A 24,680-nucleotide genomic window follows, 5' to 3' on the forward strand; every position below is an offset into this window, starting at 1 on the left:
GAAGACGGCTGCAGAGCTGCTTGGACCCGACCTGGTTGGACCCGTTGCTGCTGAGTGTCCTTGTAATGTTGAATATGGTTATTACCAGTGTTGGGAAGTAATGGAGTACATGTACTGCCGTTACATATTTAAAATACAAAATATGAGTAACTGTATTCAGTTACAGTTACCGTTTAAAAAGGTGGTACTTAGAATACAGTAACTTTGTTAAAATAAACGGATTACACGGCGGTATTTTCCTGTTTCATACGTTCGGCTGTCCCCTCTCTATTTTCTGTAAGTCCACGCCGGTGGAAACCCAAACAAAACACGCGAGGCTCTAATGCCGTGTCTGAACGTCACGGCTCATGTCACCTCTACTTGCAGCCGCATAATGACGTGAAGGAATATTTAAAAAAATTATTATTCAAAAAAAGATTTAATATGAAGGCAATAGGCAGAGTGTTACAGGCATCGCATGTATGAAGCATGTAAATATAATAATAACCACTGCAGCCAAACAGAGCCTGACGAGCCCAGCTGTGAGTAAGCTATTAAGACTCGACTGTACGCTGTGTTCCTGTTTTCCTCTGAAACAATAAGTTCTGTTGCAGCAGCCTTTCAACGCCTCTCTCTGTCTCTGCTAGCAAAGTGACCCACACAACAAAGTAAAGCTAGTTTTCAGCTACGAGCCGACACGAACCCGACGTATCAGCCAGAGGTCCCTTTACTACGGTTCAGAGCCGCGGACCTGTTTTATATACGCGAGGAATAGTTTTCTACACGAGATCGCTGCAAAAAGTGCAGCTTTACCTAATGTCCACCTACTGTTACTCATTTATATTAAGATTTAAACATCTAGCTGGTGTTGGTGTGGAGAGTAACCTTCAGTAATAAATCACATTCATGTAGTTGTAAAAAGGATGATAATATATTAAGTAATCCAAAGTATTCAGAATACGTTACTCTCATTGAGTAATGTAATGGATTACATTACAAAATACATTTTGGGGCATGTAATCTGTAATCTGTAGTGGAATTCATGTTAAAAGTAACCTTCCCAACACTGATCATTACACAAAAAAGTCTTTTTGTAACAGAGGTTCCAGGTGATGTTGGTCCACACTGCTGCTGAGAACCAGAGGACGGCTCTGGACCAATGGGAGCATCCGGGTTAGAGGGAGTATCACCTGACAAGCAACAGGTAACACTAGTCTGCAGGCAGAAGGAAGGACCCACATGCTGAGCAATGGAAAGGTTTGAACAGGTTTATTTACAAAATGAGGTTATGATATTTCCAAGGAAACACACAGACACAGAAAACCAAGAGTGGGAGAACAAGACAGAAAACATGAAGGATGAAATGTTTTTGGAACCAGTCTGAACATAAATCACCAAAAGTATCAGCCAACAGTCCGGGTGAGATGCCACCACCAGCCTGCACAGTCTGGGCTGAACAAGGAAGATCATTTTAACACTGGATGGAGAAAACAAGACTGACTCGCTGCACGTCTTGTGGTACAAAATTGTGTAACTCAAAAGTGGAACTCGGTTGATCTCTTTCACACAAAGCCGATGTTTGGACATCGTGGCTGCTTCGCTGCATTCAGTCGACAGCTTTAACTATGAAACCAGTTCAGCTGTACCTGAGCTGAGTGTGTTAGTTGTTTTTAAATCATTGACTTATTTCCCAAATTCCTTCATGCACAGACTTTTTATTAGCTGCAGGAAGTGAAAACAAGCTTTGCTGTGAATTCAACTGAAATGTGAGACTCAATAACAGAAATCTAACAGGCTGACACAGAGGCACATGCAGTTCGTAAAATAAATGAAATAATGTAAATAAAACGAAAGCAACTAATTCAGTCAAAAAAACAATAACCTGAAAATTTTCTTTCTGGAAACTCTCGGTTGGGAATTTCTCGTGTGGTCTCAGGTATTTTCAGCATGGTTGTCCGTGATCATGCGATGGGCCTCCAGCTTATCGTATACTGTGGTCAGGCTGGTGTGGCAGATCGTTGTTGAGGACTCTGGTATATTTTCTCCCTGGAGAGGAGAAAGTAGAGGCATCAGATAACAGAGTAAAGTGGAAGAGATGAAATAGATACTGCTGTTCCTGTAACAGCGTCAGGGCGTTCCTGTTATCAGAGTCCATCCTGCTGATGTAAACAGGGCTACTGAGCATGACTCGATAAATGGCAGGAAATGAGCTTCAAGATTATCGTTTTATTTTCCTTGGAAAAAGAAGGATTTCTGCAAAATGTTCATGTCAGGCGAACAACGCAGACGCTACACCAGCCGAACACACACACACACACACACACACACACACACACACACACACACACACACACACACACACACACTCTTAGGGATTGAACCACCAGCCTTCTGATTGGCAGATGACCTGTGCACACCTGAGCCTTTGTGTGCTGCAGGCGCTATTTGCATTCAGTTTCCAGGAACTGGTGAGAACAAACACAGCATGTTTGCTAACAGACACATGATGACGTCTGCCCTGGAGACAGAGCTGCTAATGATAGAGTTTCTCAGTGAAACGTCACCAACCTGTCTGTTGTTGCTTATTTGTATTTCACTATATTGGACCTCTTCCTGTGTGCCTGCGGAGCCTGCAAAACATACAAAGCTGAAGTTAAATTTAAACTGACACACTTTAAAAGCACAAACTGACAAGAAAAAGTGAAACAAAAAAGTGAAAGAACAGAAAATAATCAGGTCATGGACGCATGGAGGCAATAAAATGCTTCTGATGATTTACGATCCAGAGGAGAAAAAAGAGGAAGCAGGAATAAACTGTCAAAAATCGCACGAGAAAACCCCTAAAAAACCGAACCGTAGCAAAGCTGGAAACCAGGGCAGCAAAGATTTGCTGGAAAATGGGGAAAACTGTGGGAAGTCCATCCTGTTACAAAGTAAACCACACCAGACACACCTCTGCTGGGTTTTCTGACCATCAGAGCTCTCTTTACAATCCTGTGGCGTCTTTAGTTTAGAAATCTCTATGAGAGGACAGCTGCTGCTGCCTGGAGCTATAGATTTGAACTGAATGCTAGAAAATGAAAGTACATGGAACCAATAACACACAAAGACTCTGTGAGGTTTGTACCAGTCAGCACAAACTGCTAAATACAACTTTCTTGATAAAAACTGAAGTTGAACGAGCAGAGAAAGTTATTCATGTGTATATAAAACGAGTCTCAGTGAAACCAGAATGAATCCACAGAGATTCATGTTCATGGGAAACAAATGTCTCCATAGTAACTGTTTGCATCACATCCTCCGTCACGCTGGTGGTCATAGAAACACTTCAGGTGCTTGGCTGCACAAAGGAAAGATACACAACCCTTACATGACCTTCAGACTCACAAACATACCTGTGCTGTGTGCTTGGCTGACTCTAGATGAGCGTTTGACTCTTGCAAACGCTGAGCGAGCACAGACACGTCGAGGCCTGAAGCAAACTCTAAAACTCCCACAGCCGTCGCAAACACAAAGAACAGGAGTAGTTATGACGTTCATAAAAGAAGAAGTTCTAAGTTCCCCTCTGCTTTTAATTAAAACGAGCTTCCTCTTATAATTACCTATAATACAGCAGCAGCGCTGAACCGATGCTAACACTAATCAACAGCATGCGTACATTTTAAGCAAAGTGTTAAATTCACGAGTTAAAAAGGTAAAAATAAGTATCTATACTTCTGTACCCAGTGTGCATGTGCAGGCTGTTTCTAAAAGCGGCATGATGTGAGGTTACTGACTCAGCAGCCAGCTGACGCCTGATAACGAGCACAGGGTTAAAATCTCACAGTCTTTCTAACTTCATCTCCAGACTTCCTGTCTGCTATCGAGTGTTACTTCCCCTCCTGCTCCTCTTCTGGGTTTGCTTCACCAGCTCTGTGCAGGCTTCAGGTATGAACTTTGACTCTCGGGCATCAGTGGAGTGTGACCCTGCAGCGCTGCAAACCTTATAGAAGAGAAAGTGTTGAACCTCTGAGGAGCCACAGCTTTGCTCTTTATGTGCCCACCACTGAGTTGAGCTACATCAAAGCTCTCAAAGATTATTTGCAATCTACTCTGATTAATCACACAATCAGATCAAATCACCTGGTGGAGTTAATGTGATACTACTGTCACCAAGGTGCTGCTTAGCAACCACCATTAAATAGCAGGATGGAGGAAGAACTGCAAACCAACATGACAGGGTGAACCTGGTGTTCAGTATTACCGAAGCATCTGAGGTAAATCACCTCAGTAAGAGATGATGAGGTCACTGCCTGATGATCAGTCAGGTCTCCAGAAAACAGAAGAGTCCCTGGAGCTTTGTGTGGACAGTAGGAGGGTCTAAAGTTTCCCACTAGTGTCAAATCTCTGTTTTATTTTCTCCTGAAACAGGATCTTATATCAAACGTTCATGTTTGAGCTCTTTATTTTTATTCTTGACTCGATCATTCTCAGCAACATCATGAATCCATCAGATTCTCCTGTGTTTTCATGATCAAGGCTTCTTTCCTGGTTTCAGATATAAGAAACTTTATAAAAATAATAGTAGAGCCTGAAATATGAGGCTGATATGTTTGCTGGTATTAACGGTTTGCTGATAAAGCTGCAGACAGTATCTGTATCAGCATTATAACAGCAAATGAACTAAAAAGTGAAAAAAATAAAATAAAGAAGAGACGGAGAAACAACCTTTGTCCACCAGATGTTACCAGCTGTGCAAACAGATAATTCATAATTTGTGATATAAAACTTTTCATTTTTAAACTGCATTGTCCTTTTATGTCTGAAGGTTCTCAGTCCTCCAGGTTATCATAGTCTAAGAGCTTGGAAAGAAAATCTTGAAGACGTTGTTGTTGTTGGGTGTATTGGCAATCAATGTCATGTACTGTAAGGGTTTGGGAGTAGTGTATGAAACTCGTGCATGTAGATGTTCATATAGGAATTCCCATTTGTAGTTCTGGTTAGATTCGAAGAACGCTAATGCATCATAATTCATGACTTAGATGTTTATTACATTGAGTATTCTGTATATGTTCTGTTCACAGACCACACACCCACACCCCTCACCACTCTGTAAGCCTGCGGTTGCATTACTGTGTTGCTGTACTGTGCTGTTAAGCTGAGGAATCACAGTAAAGACGGTATAACCTTTATCTGTGCGTCCTGTGTGTTCTGACCGACACCCCAAGGTGAACACCACTGCTATTCAGCCAACGCCTATACAGTCCTGGGTTCAACCCAAATTAACATTGGTCCTTCGAGCCGGAGGGTGCTTTCCTTGGATCCTAAAGATGCAGCCTAGTTTCTTCTCCAGTGAAGATGTCTCAGAATCAATTCGCCCAAGGCGCCAAGTACAACCTCCCCCCTACCTTGCAGACTATGAGGTGAGCTTGGTGGGCCACCAACGAGACATGACATCCTACCGTCACTCGTACACAGCACAGTATGCACCCGGGCTAGAAGAGCGAAAGCAGTATGTGCCATCGGCAGTGTCTGTACAGACCTCCCGCTCGTCTAGCCCAACAAGTCAGCCTGGATGGGAACACACCGTGGATGAATGGACCGCTTCTCCGAATGATCTGCAGGATATGCGGCAGCATGTGTCCAGTAGGGATGGCCTGAACCATCAGCCTCCTTCTCCTTTCCATCGACCATGGGAAATGTCTGCGGTTTCGGGTTCGCAGTATGGTATGAATGGCAGACCTCAGCCTTACGCCCAAACACGTGAACCAGACAGAGGTGGTTACCTGTCAGAGCAACGGGACCAGAGACCACCCCCAACACATGTACCCCCTCTGTCTTCCTCCCAACGTATGCAGCCCATCAGTGTCCCCACGATTAGTTCCCATACACATAGAATAGATGCATGAACGAGTCCATGGCCGCAGCATGACAATAGGCAGGACATCCATGCTCAACAAGAATACCAAAGGCCATACTTTCTCCCACCATCAGCTCAGAGTATTCCACCCAAGGATACTACAATGATTGATACATTGGATAGGATGATGGGTGAACTACAGCTGTTAAAGGAGCAGACACTGACAGCTAGTCGGCCAACCCCGCCATTCCCCAACAGTGCACCTTCCTTTCAGTTTGAACATCCACCTATCATTCAGCAACATTTGAAGTCTCCTTGGCAGGAGCAGTTTTCTGCTAGGGCTTATCCCAGTTTCCAGAGTCAAACCCCCACCAACATCTGGAGCCAGCAGCCCGTCGCCGAGGTACCAAGACCTATCACAACATCATTGCAATATAAACCTCATCCATCCCCAGCCTACCAGCCACCACATGTAATGGCACAAGAGAAAACATAGAGGGGTCCAACTCCAAGTATTCCTGATCTCATTAAGAAGGACCCAAGCGAGTCCTGGGTTCAACCCAAATTAACAACTCCTCTTTCAAACCATCTGTCCTCTCTGTCCAAAATGTGAACATTGGCATCCTCAAAGAGTGACGTTTGACCTTTAGATGCAGATGGACTGCTGAGTCTTGTCCTGTGGAGGTGGCTCTTCTGTGTTGTGCCATGCGCTTGTGAAGTGGCTGTTTGGTCTCTCCAATGTAGAGGTCTGAGCATTCCTCGCTGCACTGTACAGCATACACCACATTGTTAAGTTTGTGTTTTGGCGTTTTGTCTTTGTGATGAACAAGTTTGTGTCTGAGTGTGTTGCTGGGTCTGAAATACACTGGGATGTCATGCTTGGAGAAAACTCTCCTGAGTTTCTCTGATACACCGGCTACATAGGGGATGACAACATTGTTGCGTCTGTCCTTCTTATCCTCCCTCGCCGGTGTCTGGTCTTCTTTTCTGTGCCTCTTTGCTGACTTTAAGAACGCCCATTTAGGATAGCCGCACGTTTTAAGTGCTTCCTTTACATGTGTGTGTTCTTTGTTCCCCTTCATCACATGATAACATCCAGAAGCCTTCAGAGCTCACACACTGCTTCTCATTGAAAACAGTTGGTGGGTGCGGTTAGTTTGCCGCTGCTCTGGCTCCTTGAATGCTCGTGTCCTCTTTCACTTTCCTGCATTAACGTCTGACCTTCCTCCACATTACATCCTGCCTCGCCCTTCCTCTGCTTCCTGGAGTATGAAAGTCCTGCTGTCCACACACAGACGACTGACTGAATGTTCTGTTTGGAAAATGTTCAAACTGCTGCAGATTTCTGAAAACCTTTGAAGTTTTCAGGTAAGAAAATCATATTAAAGAAACTATTGGATTTTTAACAATAGAAACATAATCGCTACATAAAACGATCACTTATTGCTGAAAACAGACGTCCTTGTATTTGAATCAACCCCCACAAATGTAGCATCACTGGGAGGTCCAGGATGTCCTCTTAACAGTACAGTAGGATCAAATTAATCACTAAAGTTTGCCTGATGTAGATCTCTCAGACCCACGTCTCCCACAGACGGCGAGTATCAATCAAGGTTATTGATTTTTAATCATTGCTGATGTGAGCAGGCAGCACTGAGAGGAAGAAGAGTCACAAGTATCAGAACCAGAAGCACAAAGACAGATTCACTGATGTTATCATCAAAACTATGAAGAAACAGAAGGACTGTTCATGGACACAGGATCAAACAGGAAGTGGACACAGCTGGGGAACGAGACACAGGTCCAGGTAATCAAGACAATGTGTCATGGTCTGGGTCTGATGACCCAGAGCTCATGTATTTCTTGTATATGTTTTTCCGTATGTTATGTTTTGGTGGTTTTCTCTCCCTTTTTTGTCCTTTCTCCCTGTGTGCTCCCGGATGTTTTGGGGTCGCTGAGGGGACTGCGACCCGGAAGTGTTCCCGCACTGGGGACTGCCGCACCTGCCGCCCATTAGCCCTCACCAGCTGCAGCTGATAGCTTCATGAGGGGCGTCTTATTTAAGAAGGTGGCGGAGCCCCAGTCGGCGCGGGATTATACTAAGTCGAACCTGTTAAGTACCGTAGATTAGTGTGTTGAGATCGGCTTCGCTACTAAAGGCTGCCTGCTGAGCTGTGTGTGTGTTTTTGTGGCACCAGGAGTCGGGAGTCAGGAACGTCGTCACGAGGGGAAATCACGGAGTGGAATCGGGTTTTTGGAGTTGTCACCTTTTCACTGCTATGGACACGTGCACTGTGTGGGATTCTTAGAGGAATCGCCACAGGAGTCACAGTGCTTGAATTGTATATAGTTGTCGTTTCTGTCCACTCACCATAAATAAATCCACTGTCCTTCACTAGAGTCTCGCGTTTGGGCCCTACTTTCTCTACAACTCCACGGTCTGCCGTCGCAGCCCGTGACACAATGAGACTGTAGAAAGAAAGAACTACAAAGTAAAACATGGACAAAAACCACTGAAGCAGGAAGACATGAACATAAAAACACTAAACATGAGAAGACTGTGTCAAAAAGGAAAACAGGAATAATGTTTGAAAACTCTGCAGGGAAGGAAACGGGAAAGAAACAAAGAAGGAAACCAGAATATCATCACACTTAACTGACACTGAAAGTGACCCAATAATCTCACAAGACATGAAAGTCACAGTTAGAACAAGTCACGCAGACAGGAAGAGGATTAGTTCTCAGTATTAATAGATACAGGAAACCAAACGTTAGCTTAACAATGAAACTCCCGGAGCTTCTGGAACAAAACCACACGACCACGACACACAACCACACAGAGTCCCACATCCTGCTTTTAGTACTTGAGTCCAGAGCGGGCCGTGTCCTCCTGAGACCAGCCTGCTCATTACGTCCTCTGTAGTGGATTCAATACTTTTGTTCTCAGGAGGACAAACGACGACAGACCCAAAGGAGTTAATGAGCAGAGACATTTGCAGTTATGAAGTGAACAGAGGTCTACCTTCAGTACGTGTTTGCTTTCTTTTCAGTCAGTTCCTGTTGTCATATATAACACGCACAGTTTACATGGGAATGGAGATTTAAACGACTTCATTATTTTGCATAAAAACCTCCCACAGAGTAAATGCACTTTAACTTTTGCTCCAAGCTTGGCTCGTCAGGTTTAGTCAGATGTGATCAAACACAGAGCTCACAGTGACGGCTGCATGTTTCTACTGAAGCAGCTCAACCACAAGATCCTCTGTGACACAACACGGCAGCATCGAGCCGGCAGCATCGAGCCGGCAGCATCGAGCCGGCAGCATCGAGCCGGCAGCATCGAGCCGGCAGCCTCGGCGGCATCTTAGTGCTGATCGTGATGCACTGGAAGCAGCTCATAGTTCCACTAACAGGACAAAGACTCTACTGAAGTCAGTCACACTACAGTTAAACACAGACGTGTTACAGCTGAGTGGACTCAAATGTGTTTTTGTCTAATATCATCTGGATCTGAAGGTTTAGACCTACAAGCTCCAAAGAGGTTAGAAGTAAATACAATAAATAAAATAAAAAGAGAAAATAAATACCTGCCTTGTGCCTGTCCGTTTGTCTTCGTTTTGTTTCGGGAAAGATACTTTGACTTGATGATGAAAGTAGCAAGTATGATCATCACAACCAACAGGACACAGATTATAATGAGGATGTTATCTGTCAAACAGGAAATCAGATGTCAGCAAACACAGTGAACAACATGTTTAAAATCACAGTTAGAAATAATCTCACAGTTTCTTGGTTTATTCGAGCTGTTGGTGTCGTTGTCGTCTGTGTCTCCACAGGTGGTCCTCACATGGACAGGAAGAGTTTTCTCCTCTGCAGGGTTTGCAGCCACACATCTGTAAGAGGAGTTGAAGTCCTGTTTGTGCACAGTGAGAGGCAGAGAGAGCGCAGAGCTGCTCTGGTTCAGCATCTGCTCGTCTTTGAACCACAGCAGTGTGGTCTCTCTGTCCACCCGACACAGTAAGGAGCAGCTCTCAGAGCTCACACTCACTTTCTTCACTGCAGGAGTCGGTACAGAGTCTGGAGGAGAAAAGTGATGGAGAATAAAAATTAACATCAGAAAAATGTTTTTAACTTTCTGCTTTTTGTTAGTGAACATCATCAGGACAGCAGAGCTCTGGTTATTGCTGCTTTAATGCAGTCAGTGAACATTAATATGAAACTGCTCATCTCAAATTTTACTTTTTTACCGAAGCAGCTTTGCCTGATTTTTAGCCCCGCCCCATACCAGCCTCCTTCTGATTGGCCGTCTCTCACAAAAACCTGTTTTGAATGACGTTGGCTTCTCTGATTCGATCGTGTTTTTATCACAAGAGAAATATTGCCAAGTGAAGTACTGCTTTCATCATGTTTGGATTACAGTAGTTCCTTGTTCACATTTGTAAGCAGAAACTCGCTGGAACATCTACAGCTCTCTCCCTCTGAGTTTGAGCTCCGTGGACTCCGTGGTCTAAGAAACAAATAAAAACTCATCTTTTTAAACCTGCCTTTAGTTCTTTTTTTAGTTCTTTGTGATGGCAGTTTAAGCTAGAACATAACACAGAATAGAAACATGCAGTAAAGAGACGCTGTCACAGAGTGAAGACGTGATCATCTACAAAGGAAGTCAACACGTTTCCAGACAGTCAGTCCTGGAAAGCCTCACAGAGCTGCACATGTTCACATCACTGACAGACTGCTGGGTTCTTTGCATTCAAACTTTATGAAAGCAGCACTTTGGTCAACATTTCTGAGATGAAGGAAATAAGACTGGAGGAGCTTTGACATTTGTGGCAACGTCAGATAAGGATTCCCTGAGGCAGGAGAGGCTGTCGGTGTTGAGGCTGACAGAAAAGTATAACTGGGTGTCATCTGCATAGCAACAGAGAATTCACTGATACCATTAACTGGTCCAAGGATTGATCCCTGCGGGACTCCACACAGCAGCGGTGCAGACGAGGACTCACACTGATTAATATGAATTCTGAAGTATCGCTTTGATAAAGTGAAGAAAAGCATTTGAGAGCAGCAGCGACGAGCAGCCTGATCAACAAGGCTGCAGACACGTCGAGCAGGAAACAAATGTCTTCACCTCTGAGTGCAGAAGTATCATTAGTAACTTTAATAACGCCGTGTTTCTGCCTGTAACTGGAATTTACTGAAGATGTTTCCTCCAGCAATCTGAAGAAGCTGACAAACAACAACTTTTAAAGGATTTTGGAAATAAACAAGTTTGGAAATCGGCCATCAAACATCTGAAACAGTGAGATTGTTTTTTCCAGCAAAGACAGCGGCTGCTTTAATAATCTGGAATGCAGTCAGATGATGATTTATCAGCCAGATGATGTCATGACAGGATGAGGTGAGCATGACGAGCTCTGCAACGTTTCACAGCGTCTGAAGATGTGGGAGTGAAAGCAGAATGAGGAGGATGAAGGAATCTGCTGATGGCGTCAAACACAAACCCCGAGCTTGTTTTCTTTAATCAAACATGAGATGTTTTCACGTCTTTGATGAGCTGGTTAGATGTGATCAATAACTCCTTTATATGGAGAATGAACACGGAGATCAGGCTTCTTCCATCTACATTCAGCTTTTCTGCACTTTGATGTGATCACTGATCCAGGGGGAAGGATTGAAGATTGGGACTAATCTGACTTTGCAGTAAGGAAAGAAAAGAGCAGAAAACCAGAGTGCTCATTAAAGATGTGAGATTTAGACAACAGTGGATCCAGAACTGTGTCAAAGAGCATGAATGTGTGATCGCAGGTCAGACGTGTGGAGGGAATTTAGAGATAAACCGAGAGTAAAATCCAGATCTGGTGTTTGGGGCCGGTAACATGTTGCATAAAATAAAATGATTTCTCTAATGTTAATAAATTCTGTATCAGGGCAGTTAGAGAAATCATCCATATGTAGATTAAATGATTTGATCAAAATAAATATTTACAGGTCAGAGGAGATAAAAGGAGATAGAAGGAGTTAAAAGAACCAGGATTAAATGGGACACAGTTTAGTTCAGCGGTCCCCAACCCCCGGGCCTCGTACCGGTCCGTAAGTCGTTTGGTACCGGGCCGCGAGAGTTGAGGCTCAGATGTGAAATGTATGGTTTTCAGGGTTTTTATCGGTTTTCAGCGTTATTTTATTATCGTTTTGATCGTTTACTCGGTTTTCCTGGGTCTTTTCACGTGTGTTATGAATAAATCTTCTTTTTTTCGGTACCGGTACTGGTTTCATTTGTTGTATTTATCTGCGACAGCTCAAAGGCCGGTCCGTGAAAATATTGTCGGGTATAAACCGGTCCGTGGTGCAAAAAAGGTTGGGGACCGCTGGTTTAGACCACTGGTGCTCCTCCACCATAAAGACTCCATCACAGTGCAGGTTAGTACTGAGTCTGGGTGCACAACTATGGAAAACACTGGAGTTTTTCTCTCTGCTCCTTATAATCGCAGGAACTGATAAAGAGGTGGCCGACTGAGAAAACAGGTGAAGTCTTGGTATCAGTGGTTATGCAGGTTAGCAGGCGTGACACGGTTTAGTAGTGATGGTGACAAAATATCAGTAATAACATGATTTTAGGCGACACGCTGGTCTGGGCTCAGTCCTACACGAGTGAAAGGTTAGTTCAATGATTGTGGGCAGATTGAACCCCAGAGGTTTGGGTGAAGGGGATCTTGTTTCAAAGTTCAGGGCGCTGGAGGACTGTCTTTATTCCTGCAGCAGCCCTTCAGCCAAATGTGCAGCTGATGCAGCTGGCTGAAAAAAACCAAACAGGCAGAGGACCAGCAGACTCCTCACAAGGTGCACAAAACCTTGTTCGAGGGTCTCCAACTGACTGTTTTTAAGTCATTAGAGCCAACTAGTGCTGAGGCTTTGTGGTGAATTTTCAACAGCTGCAGATCGGTCGGAGTAATATCCTCCACACAGGCGCCATAATAGCAAAAGGCACGGCCACCATGTTGGACCGTAGAGGTGCCCACAACCACACTGTGGACAGGCATGGCTTTGAGGAGATGGCAGATGATGTGGACCTCAGGGGCAGTACAGCATTTGAGGTTGGAGATGCAGCCGTCGAGGCAACAGGAGGAGCTGCAGCAGTGCTCGAGACAGAAAAGCCTGGATGCTCAGCTTGGTGTCATGGAGGTGTTTGCACTATAGCCAGATAACTGGGAAGAGAAATGGCAAGGGAGCCCAGGAGAGGACACAGCTGACGAGTGAGGTTAGTGAGGCATCCCTGTCAGCCATTCCCCTCCTCAGTGCTGAGTGGCGCCTGGTTTAGTGAGGATGTAGATGGAGCACCACCCTTATTGTCCTTTACCACCACCCACACATCTGGGTTGCAGGTTGCAGACTCTGGACTTTGACCTCGCCCATGAGGAGCGGTCACATCTCATCAGACATAGATAGATTGACTGAGACGACAGGCCCTCCTGTAGATGTGGCTGAACTGGTTCCAGTGGAAAGTGGTTTGTGAGCAGCTGGGGCTGAGCACAGAGTGAACGGGGAGCAGGTTTCTCTACTGAGACGCGTAGAGAAGCCAGGTGGTTAGCTTGTGTGGTGGCCATAGATGAAAACTCCAGGATAAGCTCGTCCTTCATCCTAAGGTCCTGCTTCAGTTGTCGGGTATCATCTTGTAAAAGTACGTCAGTAGGTAAAGCCCACAGACAGCTGTAGCTTCAGGGCAGCAGACAGCTAGCAGACAGGCTACAAACAAGGCTAGCTAACAAAGCCCTGGTAACAGACTAACAAAGTTTGGAGGTTCGGCAAGAAGACGTCACAGTCTCAACACCACCCAAGAAATAGTAAAGCCTTAGAAAACACATGTGGTTTGTCCTGTTCACACACCTGCCCACTGTGGGCGTTCACAGGGATGTTTGCTGGCAAACTCTTTATAATAAAGGGAACCCGATAAAGAGAAATGTGAATATTGTGGGGAAGATGAAATAAGAGAACATTTTTTAATGTCACTGTCATAAAAATGCAGATTAGAGACAGCAACTTATTCCAATCTTAAACTGTATATGACTGATATACTGAACAGTGAAAGATGTCAGGACATCTACTAACACACACTGCTTGTTCTATAGCATTTTATGTGATGTCTTTGAGGGCAGGGGCATAGTGCGATAACGTGTTTGTGCAACAACCACAAGAGTGTGGGAGGAGACAGCGGTGAGAGCTGTGCAGCAAACAGCACAAACAGTGAACAAAGCAACAGTGTGTGCATGTTTGAGGGTTCCTGCAGTGGCAGACGTGATAAAAACTCAGACGCTTTGGTGTTTGGAGTAAAAATCTGCCAAAATCAACTCTGTGATGACCTCCTGCAAAAAAGGGAGGAGCTAAAACGGCCTCTCTTGAGGATTATTCTGGTGCGTGCTACATACCAGCTGTTGGCAGTAAAGTCCAACACTGTCTGTTGTAGACCATGTGGGTCTGCCCACACCTCCCCATATGAACTCTAAGGGTCTGTTTGTTGGGTAAGCAGCGATCCTGGAGCAGGGCTTTGAATTTCAGGTGAGCTGCTCTGATGTCACAATCAACACAAACTCTTTTTGTGCTCGTTTCCCTTCAACCAGCAGCTTCTGACTGTTCTGTTCAATCGTTTGTCTAAACGTCTCGGTCACATCTTTCCTGTGAAGCTCTGTGGACTCAAAACCTCAACTTCTGTGGAAGCCTTTCTTCTTGGTGTTACTGGTTAAATCAACCACAGGTAGCGTGATGATGATGAGAGGAGATTTACTGCAGAACTGTCTGAAAACAAACCACACGAGTAGGGATGGGTACCAGTATCTGGTGCCATTATTGCACCAGTTCTGACATAAACTGTAGTAACCAGACCGAAAACCAGCACACATTTCGGTGCTTTTATTTTTTCCTGAGCTGTGATACACTTTGGATTCTATCCAATCATTTTACCTTTCCGAGGATAGTAGGCGGGCCCAGGTACGTACGTTCTTTTAGAGCAGAGCTACAGATTAAAAATGCCCAAGGTGAAGCGGTCAAAAGTCTGGCTGTACTTCATAGCAAAATATGCAAACTCAGCAGCAACAAGTGCTTTAAGCTGATACTGTGATACTGTCAAAGGAGGTAACACCTCGAATCCGATGAAACACCTGGCGACGCATAGCGTTTTTTTTAAAAGCCGAGAAATGCACCGTATTTGATAGCTTGCTGCGAGACCTCACACCGAGCGCATCTACTGCGGGCCCGGAGTTAGCAACATCCCCCAGGAACCCGAAGAGGAGAGTCCTGGCCCCTAGCCCTGCCAGTGTAGCAGAAATGATGACGGATGATGATGCAGCAGCAGCCGTTCTTCTCTGCGTGAGTAGCTTAATGTTGTTCGTGTGTAATTTACGTTGAGTAGGCTAACCACGTTATTACATTAATGCATGTAAGGTGAACTAGCAAACATCATCATAGCTACATGCGGCTGTCTTCTTGTTTGATGGCAGATACTCCCTTCACCCTGGCCAAAAAGGCTAAAATGACCAAAGAAAAAGTGGGAAACAGCTAAACATGAGAGGTTTTTGGACAAAGTTTGTTTTCTCCATTGTTTAAGCACCAGCATCGTTTCAAAAGTACCGGTTTAGCACCGGTATCGGATAAAACCTAAACGATACCCATCCCTACACAGGAGAGACAGCAGACTGCCAAACCTCCATTATATCCATTTGAATCTCATTATAAAGGTTTATGAGGGATTTCTCAGGTTTCCTGTCAAACTAGCATCACTATCAGCAGAAGGTGCTGAAGAGGACACAGAAGAAACAAACGCTCTGATTCAAATCCTCAGGAAAGGAAGAAAACAACACAAAGACATGATTCTGTGTGTGGGTTCCCGTAACTACATGACTGTCGTTGGTTTTCTACGACACAGACAGCAGCTTTGTAGTCAGACACAAACATTACAGCACAATGTGTTGCTTCATGAGTGGAAACCACAGCTTGTGTTTTGTAATGTGTTCCTCTCACAGCAGCAGCCACAGGAAGTCACCATCAACAACAAACCCGTCAAAATAAAAGTGTCTGTTCTGCTTGTTACGCAGTGTAACACTGTAGGCCACACAAGACTGACAGGTGGCAGCTGGGCTGTTCACATATACATGTTTGACTGTAAGAAGTAACTGTTAATGCTTCATAAAGAAGTTCAATACCTTAGAAACTCACAGGGTGCTGTGCTGAGCTGTGATTGGGCGATAGTTAGGCACTAGTGGGAACATGGCCAATGAGGCTTTGTGTTACTTCTCTGTGGATTCACGTGACCATGAAATGGGAAACATGTTCAAGTAAACAGGAAGTTTTGTGTTTTGGTTTAAAAAAGCTGTTAAATAAAAACGTGTTAATTTCAGTTGTTCTGCAGGATTTTCTAAGAACAGTGTTTAAAGTTTCTGCTTTGTCCTGTTCTTTCATTCACTTTGTACACATCAGTAATGTTGGTGAAAACACTGAAGTCAAAGCTGATTATTCCTTTCACACCAGACATTTGTGGGATTATAAGAACAAAAAGCTGTTTTTATTCTGAAGTGATGATATGACCAAACTAATGAGGAACATACAGACTGAGGTCACATATGGAGCTGGGATGTTGCACAAAAACATACCAGAGTAAATGTGAGACTTACCGTACACTGTGAGCTTATATGATGATGTGAAAACTTTTCCTGTTTTAGAGTCGACAGTATAAATCCCTGAGTCGTCCCTCTGCAGCTCTGTGAGTGTAAAGAGTCCAGAGTTTCTGTCCCACTGAAGTCTGTTCTTGTAGACTTTAATTTCTCCATTATTCACCAGAGCAATATTCTTTCTTTCATATAACAGAAATCCTTCCTGCACAGAGTCAGGTAGAGTGATGTTTCCTCCCACAGTGCCCGTCAGGTTCTTCTTCACTTCCTCAGAAGCAGAAAATCTCATCACTGTAAAATATGAAGAGATCCAACAGTCAGTGAGAACTTTAATGAAAGTGATCAGAGATCTTACAAAGAGCCACAGAAAGTAAGTGAGGATTAACTCCAGGCAACATGAAGCACGAGGAGGGTGAAGCTGATACATGTGAGCTGCATCAGTGACAGGAGGAACTCAGCCTCACACATTTTACACCAATCACAACAACTTCTTACTTTTTGATCTGGTTGTGACAAACTAAACATTTACAGCTGCAAAAAGGTCGTTGGTGTCGAATAATGTTCAAATGTCATGAAGCCACATTTTATTCACAATAGAAGATAGAAAACATTTCACATGTTTAAACTGAGAGAGCTCATTTTTAATCTGATGGCAGCAACACGTCTGTAAACGCTGGACGGGGTCATGTTTCCTCTGCAGACGTGCAGACTGATCAACTTGTTTGTTTCTGAGAAACTCGGCCTCTCGAAGGCTACGTCCAGACGTACACGGGTATTTTTGAAAACGCAGATTTTTCTATGTGTTTGCACCTTTCGTCCACACGTAAACGGCATTTTCAGTCATTGAAAACAGAGATTTTCAAAAACGCTTGCAAGGGTGGAGATTTTCAAAAAACTGAGAAAACGCAGCGTCAAAGGTGTGCGCCTATTTTGACGTCACACTGTGCGTCACGTTATTGTTTTGGTGAAATTAATTTCTACGATGGCGGACTTACACAAAATACTGTTACTGTTAACCCTCTGGGGTCTCCGGATGCGCTGGCGCGTCAAAATCACATGACCAATTTAAGATGACACAGCTGCAGCGAGTCAGAGTCTCCATTTCAACTTGGGTCGAAAGTGCGGACTTCACACTACATACCAGTTTTTGAATTGTGTCGATGGGCCACGTAAAACCAGAGTTATGATTAAAAAATACACGCAATGTTTTTTTTCTGAACAAAACAGCGGCGTTTACAGCGGGAAGAACGGGAAGAACGGCGTTTTCTACAGACAGCGCTAGCAAACACTCTCCGCTTGTGAGTGAAACAAGAAAAAGAAAAAGCACCCCTTCCCTATTGGTGTTAGAGTTTACCATGTCAGCCAATCAAAAAATGATAAGGACCATGTGACACTTGGTTGTTTAGGGAGAAGGGGCGAGCGAAAGAAAGAGAGAGAGAGAGTTTTCATATGTGAGACAGTGACGTTTAGCGTGTTTGGAGGCTGTAGTTAGTGTGTTGTGTAGTTATTGTTTTGTATTGTGTGTCAGTGAGACTGCTCAATTTCACATTTTCTCCAAACAAAGCCGTCAAAGGCAGATTCCAGTGTAAACGCTGTTCCCGCATGGAAAACTGGACTGATGCACCTCCTGCTGTCAGACCTGCAGGGTTTAGGCCTGTGCTGTTCTCCTCTGTCTTATACTGAATAGTGATGGGATTTCCGGCTCTTTTTAGAGATCCGGCTCTTTCGGTTCGACTCACTAAAAAGAGCCGGCTCTTTCGGCTCCGAACCGGCTCTTCAGGTTGTTTTGTTGCTTTAATTAATTTATTATTAACAATAATATAAAATTATGCACAAAAGGAATTACTAACGTAAAAAAAGTGGTTTTATTTGTATATGTTTATATATAAATATAAGCGGTGGCCCCTAGAGACAAAACACGTACAAACTCCAAAACACATTTCTAGCATGAACTGAACTTCCAAAGCAGAGCTACTAGATCACTTAAATTACACAATTGAAAGCATGTGTGTATTGTTTGTGTATTTATACACAGGCACTCATATATATTCAAATAATTTAAAAAAAAGTTCATTTACCTGTTACTACCACACACCGAATCCGGTCGTTGGTACTTGCTGGCTTGTGTAGCCACAAGATAACAAAGGCTCAACACTGCGCCCAGCATCCTGGAGCACTTCTGTTGTCTTTTGTACGTGTTTTGAGTTTTTATGTGCTTCTGAGTTTTTTGTACGTGTTTTGGAGTTTTAACGTGTTTTGGAGTTTGTACGTGTTTTTACGTGATTTGAAGTTTGTATGTGCTTTGTCTGTAGGGGCCACTGTAAATATACTTTTATTTTTTCACTCCACATAAAATGTAATAAATAAATCATATAATACAAAAATCAACTATTCACATTTCAAATTTTAACTATTTAAATTTTCAGCTTTTTCCTTTTACAAATTTAAAGTGAAACAACACAAAACACTTCAAACCACAACACAATTAAATATAAATTATAATATGAAAACAAAAAGAAGATGCATATTCTCTGTCATATGGGTCTGCATGAATAAACTTTCTGAATCCTTTATCATCTGCAACCGAAAATAGTTGTGGATGATTACTATACCTTTCTAATGTGACGTTGTTGTCCCTGCCTCTCTTTCTCTCTCTCTGGCTCTGTTCCTGTGCTACTGAGTGTAACTACCGCCCCTCCCCCCTCTGCCCAGCATAAAGCACAAGGCTCAGGTGCGAAGTGAAGCGGAAAAAAAGTGCGAGAGAGAGGCTGAGAGAAAGAAAAAAAAAAACCCACGTGACGGCTCGCGATAAGGAGCCGGCTCGTGTCAAGGAGCCGGCTCGCGTCGTTCACGTCAAAGAGCCGGCTCTAAGAGCCATTTCGTTCGCGAACGACCCATCACTAATACTGAACACAAACTACATTTTTTGGGCTGGCACAAATAATTTGTGTGCCTTCTTATTTGATGCAGCACACCTGGTTGTTCTGTAAATAGTTTTAAATGGTTATATAAAAACGCCTGAGGCCTTGGCTGCATTTTTAGGTAAATAGTACCATATAACTTAGTTGTTTGCAAAACTTGTGCATCATTTTTTAGAAATGTACAATTTCTACTTGCATTTCAAGTTGTGAAAATGATTCGTTAAACATGTTTGTGGGTTTTACAGTAAAAAATAACTTTTTTCTACTCTGATTTTTTAATTTTTTTGTCTGAATTTAGATCTTCTGTGCTAATATAGTATACCAAACTGAAAAAAATAACTGGAACTTCAGATATTTGAGATTGTGCTGAAAATAATGATACCAAACAAGGCAAGAAAAACATATTTTAAAGGTGAAATGTAGAGGTAAAAGTAGTCAAACAGCCAATTACACCCTGGACCACAGAGGGTTAATTTTACTCTCTGCAGTGTTTAAAAGCTTACATATACTCACACAGTTACTGTCCCTCCACAGAGGACTGCTTTCTGCTTCTACCATTTCCCACCCAGGCTTTACGTCTAGACGGGATTAAAAAAAACCCACACAAAAACAGAAAATCTCCGTTTTCAAAAATACCCGTGTACGTGTGGACGTAGCCTTAGTCAGCTGTGTTTCCATCTCCCTTATTTCCACTCCGTCTATTTAAGTGCTCCGTCTTCCTTCGTTTGGTGTCAGGTCATCTGTCTGCTTCCTGTTTCCTGGAGCTTATTTCACGTTTTCAACTATCAGTTTTTCCAGGCTCATGTTTAGGTTTTTTCATGGTTTAGGTAATAAATGGTAAATGGCCTGTATAGCGCTTTACTTAGTCCTTAAGGACCCCAAAGCTCTTTACACGTTCAGTCACCCACCCATTCAAATCCACAAAGATGTCATGCACATGCAAAAGCAGCCAATATCAAATAAAACTATACAGGTCAAATCTGTCAGCACAACCAGCTCGAGGAAGTGTTCACACTAAAAAAACTGTGATAACTGTGAGCTGTGCATTAAAGTTACACAGTGTGGATGAGATACTGGAGCTTGTAGGCACATCGTGCATATTTACATGTTCCTGCTGATTCAAGATATTAAAGGTTTTATCTGCTGGAAATACAAACACAACCAAACATGGTGTAAAGACTACGAGGTGCTTCTGTTGAAGAAAGACACGTTATTTGTTTTTTTTTGTTGCCTGTCCCATTTGGTTCTTTAGCCGTCAGAATTGTTGTCTGAAGACCAACAAGGAGACCCGATGGATTTACTTTGCCAAATGGATCATCGTGGCATTGCCGTATTGGTCCATTTGATCGACCTTTGTTTTTATTATTTATTATATTTTATTTTCAGATGTTACAGACGGGACAGACATGAGTGAGGGATAGGAAAGGGAGAAAGGAAGAGGAAGGAAAGGAAAAACAGAAGGGGAGAGGGACAGTGAGAAAGGGGGGGAGAAAAAAAAACCAAAAAGAAAACGCGTTATTTGTACCGTCGTCTTTCTTACAGTGTTTCATGTTTACTGAGTCAGAACCAGGAGGAGACTCTGAACTGGATGCAGCTCTGGATCGATGCTTAATGGCTTCTAATGTAATATTCATGTCTGCTACATCCTGTTCAGGACTCAGAGTTAGAACATTTATAACCTTCCTCAATTTCAATGGCAAACAGAGGAAGCTGTGTCCTGTAATAACACTGAGTATTAGTCTGGCTGTTGCTTGGTGATAACACAAACAGCTGTCAGTGACCAGCAGGCCAAAGAAATGTTGGTAGTTTCCTGTTAGGCCCAGAGTTTGATTCTCTTTACAGTCTAGTTAGTATTATTTTACTTAGATTTATCTCTGTGTGTGTGTGTGTGTGTGTGTGTGTGTGTGTGTGTGTGTATATATAGAGTTTCAACATTTTTATTTTTAAACTTTAGATATAAACAAAAAAAGAAAAATAACACTCACACTCTACCTTCACACACCAGACGCCACAACCACCAAGCGGCTGAAAGCCAGCTGGTGAGAGGAAGGATTTAATGTCCGACAATATTTTCACGGACCGGCCTTTAAGAGGTCGCGGATAAATACGACAAATTAAAATGATCCGACCGAGACAGAAACTGGTGTTCTGTAAATATAATAATAAACATGAATTCACTGTGTAATTGTGTAACTTTATTAGCAGCGTCCTCCTGAAATGGGCGAACAACACTGAGCGTAACATCCTCCTCTCTGCCCCTTAATGCTCTCTGGTCACTATGGTAACAGGTAATCATTTCTTTCAAAATAAGACACGACTACAACACGGGAAAGACCCGGGGAAACCGAGTTAACGATAAAAGCCCTGAAAACCATAAATTTCACACCCGAGCCTCAACTCTCCCGGCCCGGTACGGGTCCCTGACCCAGGGGTTGGGGACCGCTGTAATAGACCATAAGTCACTTTTTTTTAAGATGCCAGTTTAACCAGTCTTCACAGGGAGGGGCCGCTTTTCCCGCCAGTGTCTTAGCAAAACATTTTTTTTTAGAAGTAAGTTCAGTATATTTTTAGTCACATTTTAATGTTTGTTTAACTTTTATTTTTCTATTTGAATTGTTCTTATTCCTGACGCTTTATTAAGAATTTGAATAAACAAAGTCCAAACTGAACTAAACTAGAGGTTCTTTTTATTTTAGCTTTGATTCGGACTCCAGTCGAATCATCTGAAGCTGAAGCTTGAATCGGCCCTTTCAAACTTCAGCTCATGAAAACTGGTTCCTGCATCTTTGCTGTGACTGATGACCTTCACTGCTTCACCTTTTCTGTCCACATAAATGTTCCAACATGTTTGCTGTAAAATATTATGAGTGACAACATCAGATCATCAGGTTACTTCTGCATCTCCATAGTTCAGCTAATGTGGCGTTTGGTTTATTGGTGTAAACACACCAATAAACCAACAAAAGTAATTTGATTATTTACTCTCTGCTTTTTTATTCTACTCACATGTAAGATGGAACAAAACCAAAAAACACAGTTTTGAACCTGAACAGCAAATTTTAAACACCAAAGATCTTCGATATAATTATCTGTGTCCAGTAAAAGTGTATAATTAATGCTTCTGATCATCAGCCATCCTCAGCACTTAAACTATGAACTTTTGAAAAGAAACGTCTGAACTGAAACTCCGAATATAAAATATTACAAACGGCTCAATTAAAGACAGAGTGTCGCGGTTACAGGTCCTCAAAGATTTTATTAAAACATTTTAAACCTGGACTGTCAGGCAGTTTGATGCTGTTGATCATCGACGTGATCCAACCAAACATCCGTAAGTTTGTACACAGGCAAAGAAGTCCAACGTCCAAAACTTGAAAGTTTATGGTTCATTTATCCAGTTTGGCGAGCATTAAACAAAGACCCAGTGCATGCTGGTCCTAAACCAGTCCCTTTATTTATAGAAAATGGTCCTGCGGTTCTTCCTGACTGACCGAACAAGATAAACAACAAACCAAAAACATGAAGAAAATTTTAACACAAATAAACTTTTAAATAATCCAAAAATATAAGTAAACCAACAACAAACTCAAACAAATTTCAAAATAATAAAAATAAAGAACAAATAGCTCCAACATCTGGTTTAAGCTCCTTGTTATTCTCATTATATATCCTGCCATTAGGCCTTATTATTAGTAGTTTGAAAATCATTTCCTATCATCTGTGTGCAGACGTGAACTGGGTAAACTGGGATGGATGGTCTTAAGGGAATTATAGCTGGGTGGCACAAACGTTTCTGCAGCTGAACGCAGAGTGTTTAACTCTGCAGAGAGCATCAAGCACCAAATTAGGCAACATCTGTGATCTTTCTCAGAGTTAAAGTCACGATCTTGGATTGATTTTTGATCAATCTCTGACTTTCGATGCTCACATCGAGTCTGTGATCCGCTTTTGTTTTATCCATTTAATCAAGTGTTGAACCAAACACGTTTTATTTCTTCTAAATGTGATGAATGTGTGTTTGTAACGTCCTCACATTCATCTATTTCCTATTCTTACTGAGACCTCTGCTGCGCTTTAATCTGCACGATCACCAGTTAATCTCACTGCTGTGTGTTTATGGACTGTGGCAGGAAGCCGGAGCAGCGGGAGATAAGTCATGTAAGCACAGGACCAAAAAACTATTGCATGTTTTAATATTAGTTTCTATGTTTTTTGTTCTTTGCTGCACCAAACTGCATGAAAGCTGCTGTAAAAATAAAGTTTCACTGATTATAAAGTGGTGTTCCTCAGGGTTCTGTTCTTGGTCCTCTGCTGTTCATTAACAGCCAAATATCCTTCAATAATCCTGCAGCTGACAGATATTTAAAATACCAACAAGTGCACACAGTCCCACACGAGTGTATGAATATGACCTGGATATAAGTGCACCGATGATCAGTCCAAGTATCAGAGCTTACTGTGAGAGAGTAAAGACTACAGGAGGACAATGAGAACTTTTCCTCTTAAAGATGTTAAATGTGTCATGAAATGAATAAAAATGGAAGAACTAAATACATAAATCTGTATGTGAGAAACAGCACGTTGCACTTTTAAATCTGTGTTTTGTTGGTTAATAAAAAACAAACCTGCAGTTTAAACACTTGCAGCTCATCGAGAGTCGCTCTGTGAAGCTGCTTTAATAGAAACCTCTTAGTGACGAGGCCGCTCGTTTCTACTGTTTTTCTACTTTGACCTGTTTCACGGACGCAGCCCGTGTACGTGTTAATCTGTAGATCATCGTCTTCATGTAGAAGAGGATTTCTATATAAATAACACTGAACTGAAAATGATAAAACACTTTAAACGCAAAGTGCTGCACACTGGAAGTAAATAACCAAACTACAGTTAGTCTCTGCGAGCATCACAGCCCGTCTCATCTCTGTCACAGTGAAATGCAGCTGCTGTAAACTCACCAATCAGAAGGACAATAAGTCTCATGCTTGACTCCATCGCAGAGTTAAACGGAGACGGTCATGACCAAATATCCCTGCTGCTGTGTCTCCTCACAAGCTGTCCGTCAAAGAAACACTTTTTGAAAACAAGAGGGAAAATATCATAATTAATTCATTTTAATTCAGACTGGAACTAAGCCTGACCCATAGAAGCACTGGCTTAGTGCAAAACGCACCGAGTCCGCAAACAAGCTACAGCTGGCAGACTCCTCCTCCTATACACGCTATAATGGGAAAACGCCGCGAGGTGAAGAAAACACGAGTCATCACGGGGAACTTTGTAAAAGAACCAGAG

At 42.7% G+C, this 24,680-nt stretch overlaps 1 protein-coding gene across 3 annotated transcripts; it reads right to left on the reverse strand.

Moving 5' to 3' along the window:
- Positions 1–471: 471 nt before the first annotated feature.
- LOC308396168 (CD48 antigen-like) lies at positions 472–24,655 on the reverse strand. Of its 3 annotated transcripts, none has more exons than XR_013971521.1 (8): positions 24,347–24,555; positions 16,477–16,764; positions 9,602–9,895; positions 9,406–9,526; positions 8,190–8,287; positions 2,548–2,609; positions 1,862–2,025; positions 472–1,194 (listed from the first exon to the last, which is right to left on the reverse strand). XR_013971521.1 is itself a non-coding variant. In XM_080881293.1 (8 exons), exons 2-8 carry the CDS (start codon positions 24,381–24,383, stop codon positions 1,912–1,914), a joined length of 1,014 nt encoding a protein of 337 aa, XP_080737419.1. In that variant the 5' UTR covers positions 24,384–24,461; positions 24,562–24,655; the 3' UTR covers positions 1,234–1,911. The 3 variants fall into 3 exon arrangements, 2 of the variants coding, with proteins under 2 accessions (XP_080737419.1, XP_080737420.1); XM_080881293.1 differs by lacking the exon at positions 472–1,194 and adding an exon at positions 24,562–24,655 and having other exon boundaries at positions 1,234–2,025; positions 24,347–24,461; XM_080881294.1 differs by lacking the exons at positions 472–1,194; positions 8,190–8,287 and having other exon boundaries at positions 1,234–2,025; positions 9,410–9,526.
- Between the last annotated feature and the right edge of the window lie 25 nt (positions 24,656–24,680).

Source organism: Rhamphochromis sp. 'chilingali', assembly GCF_963969265.1.
Source record: "Rhamphochromis sp. 'chilingali' genome assembly, chromosome: 4".
NCBI lineage: Eukaryota > Metazoa > Chordata > Actinopteri > Cichliformes > Cichlidae > Rhamphochromis > Rhamphochromis sp. 'chilingali'.

Excerpts from the sequence above, each read along its gene's own strand:
- LOC308396168 (XM_080881293.1), bottom strand. The coding sequence starts at position 24,383 with ATGGAGTCAAGCATGAGACTTATTGTCCTTCTGATTG. Across the intron at positions 9,896-16,476 it reads ATATAAGCTCACAGTGTACG|ACTCTGTACCGACTCCTGCA; the intron begins GTAAGTCTCACA and ends TTTCTCCTCCAG. Across the intron at positions 8,288-9,405 it reads AACGGACAGGCACAAGGCAG|TCTCATTGTGTCACGGGCTG; the intron begins GTATTTATTTTC and ends TTCTTTCTACAG.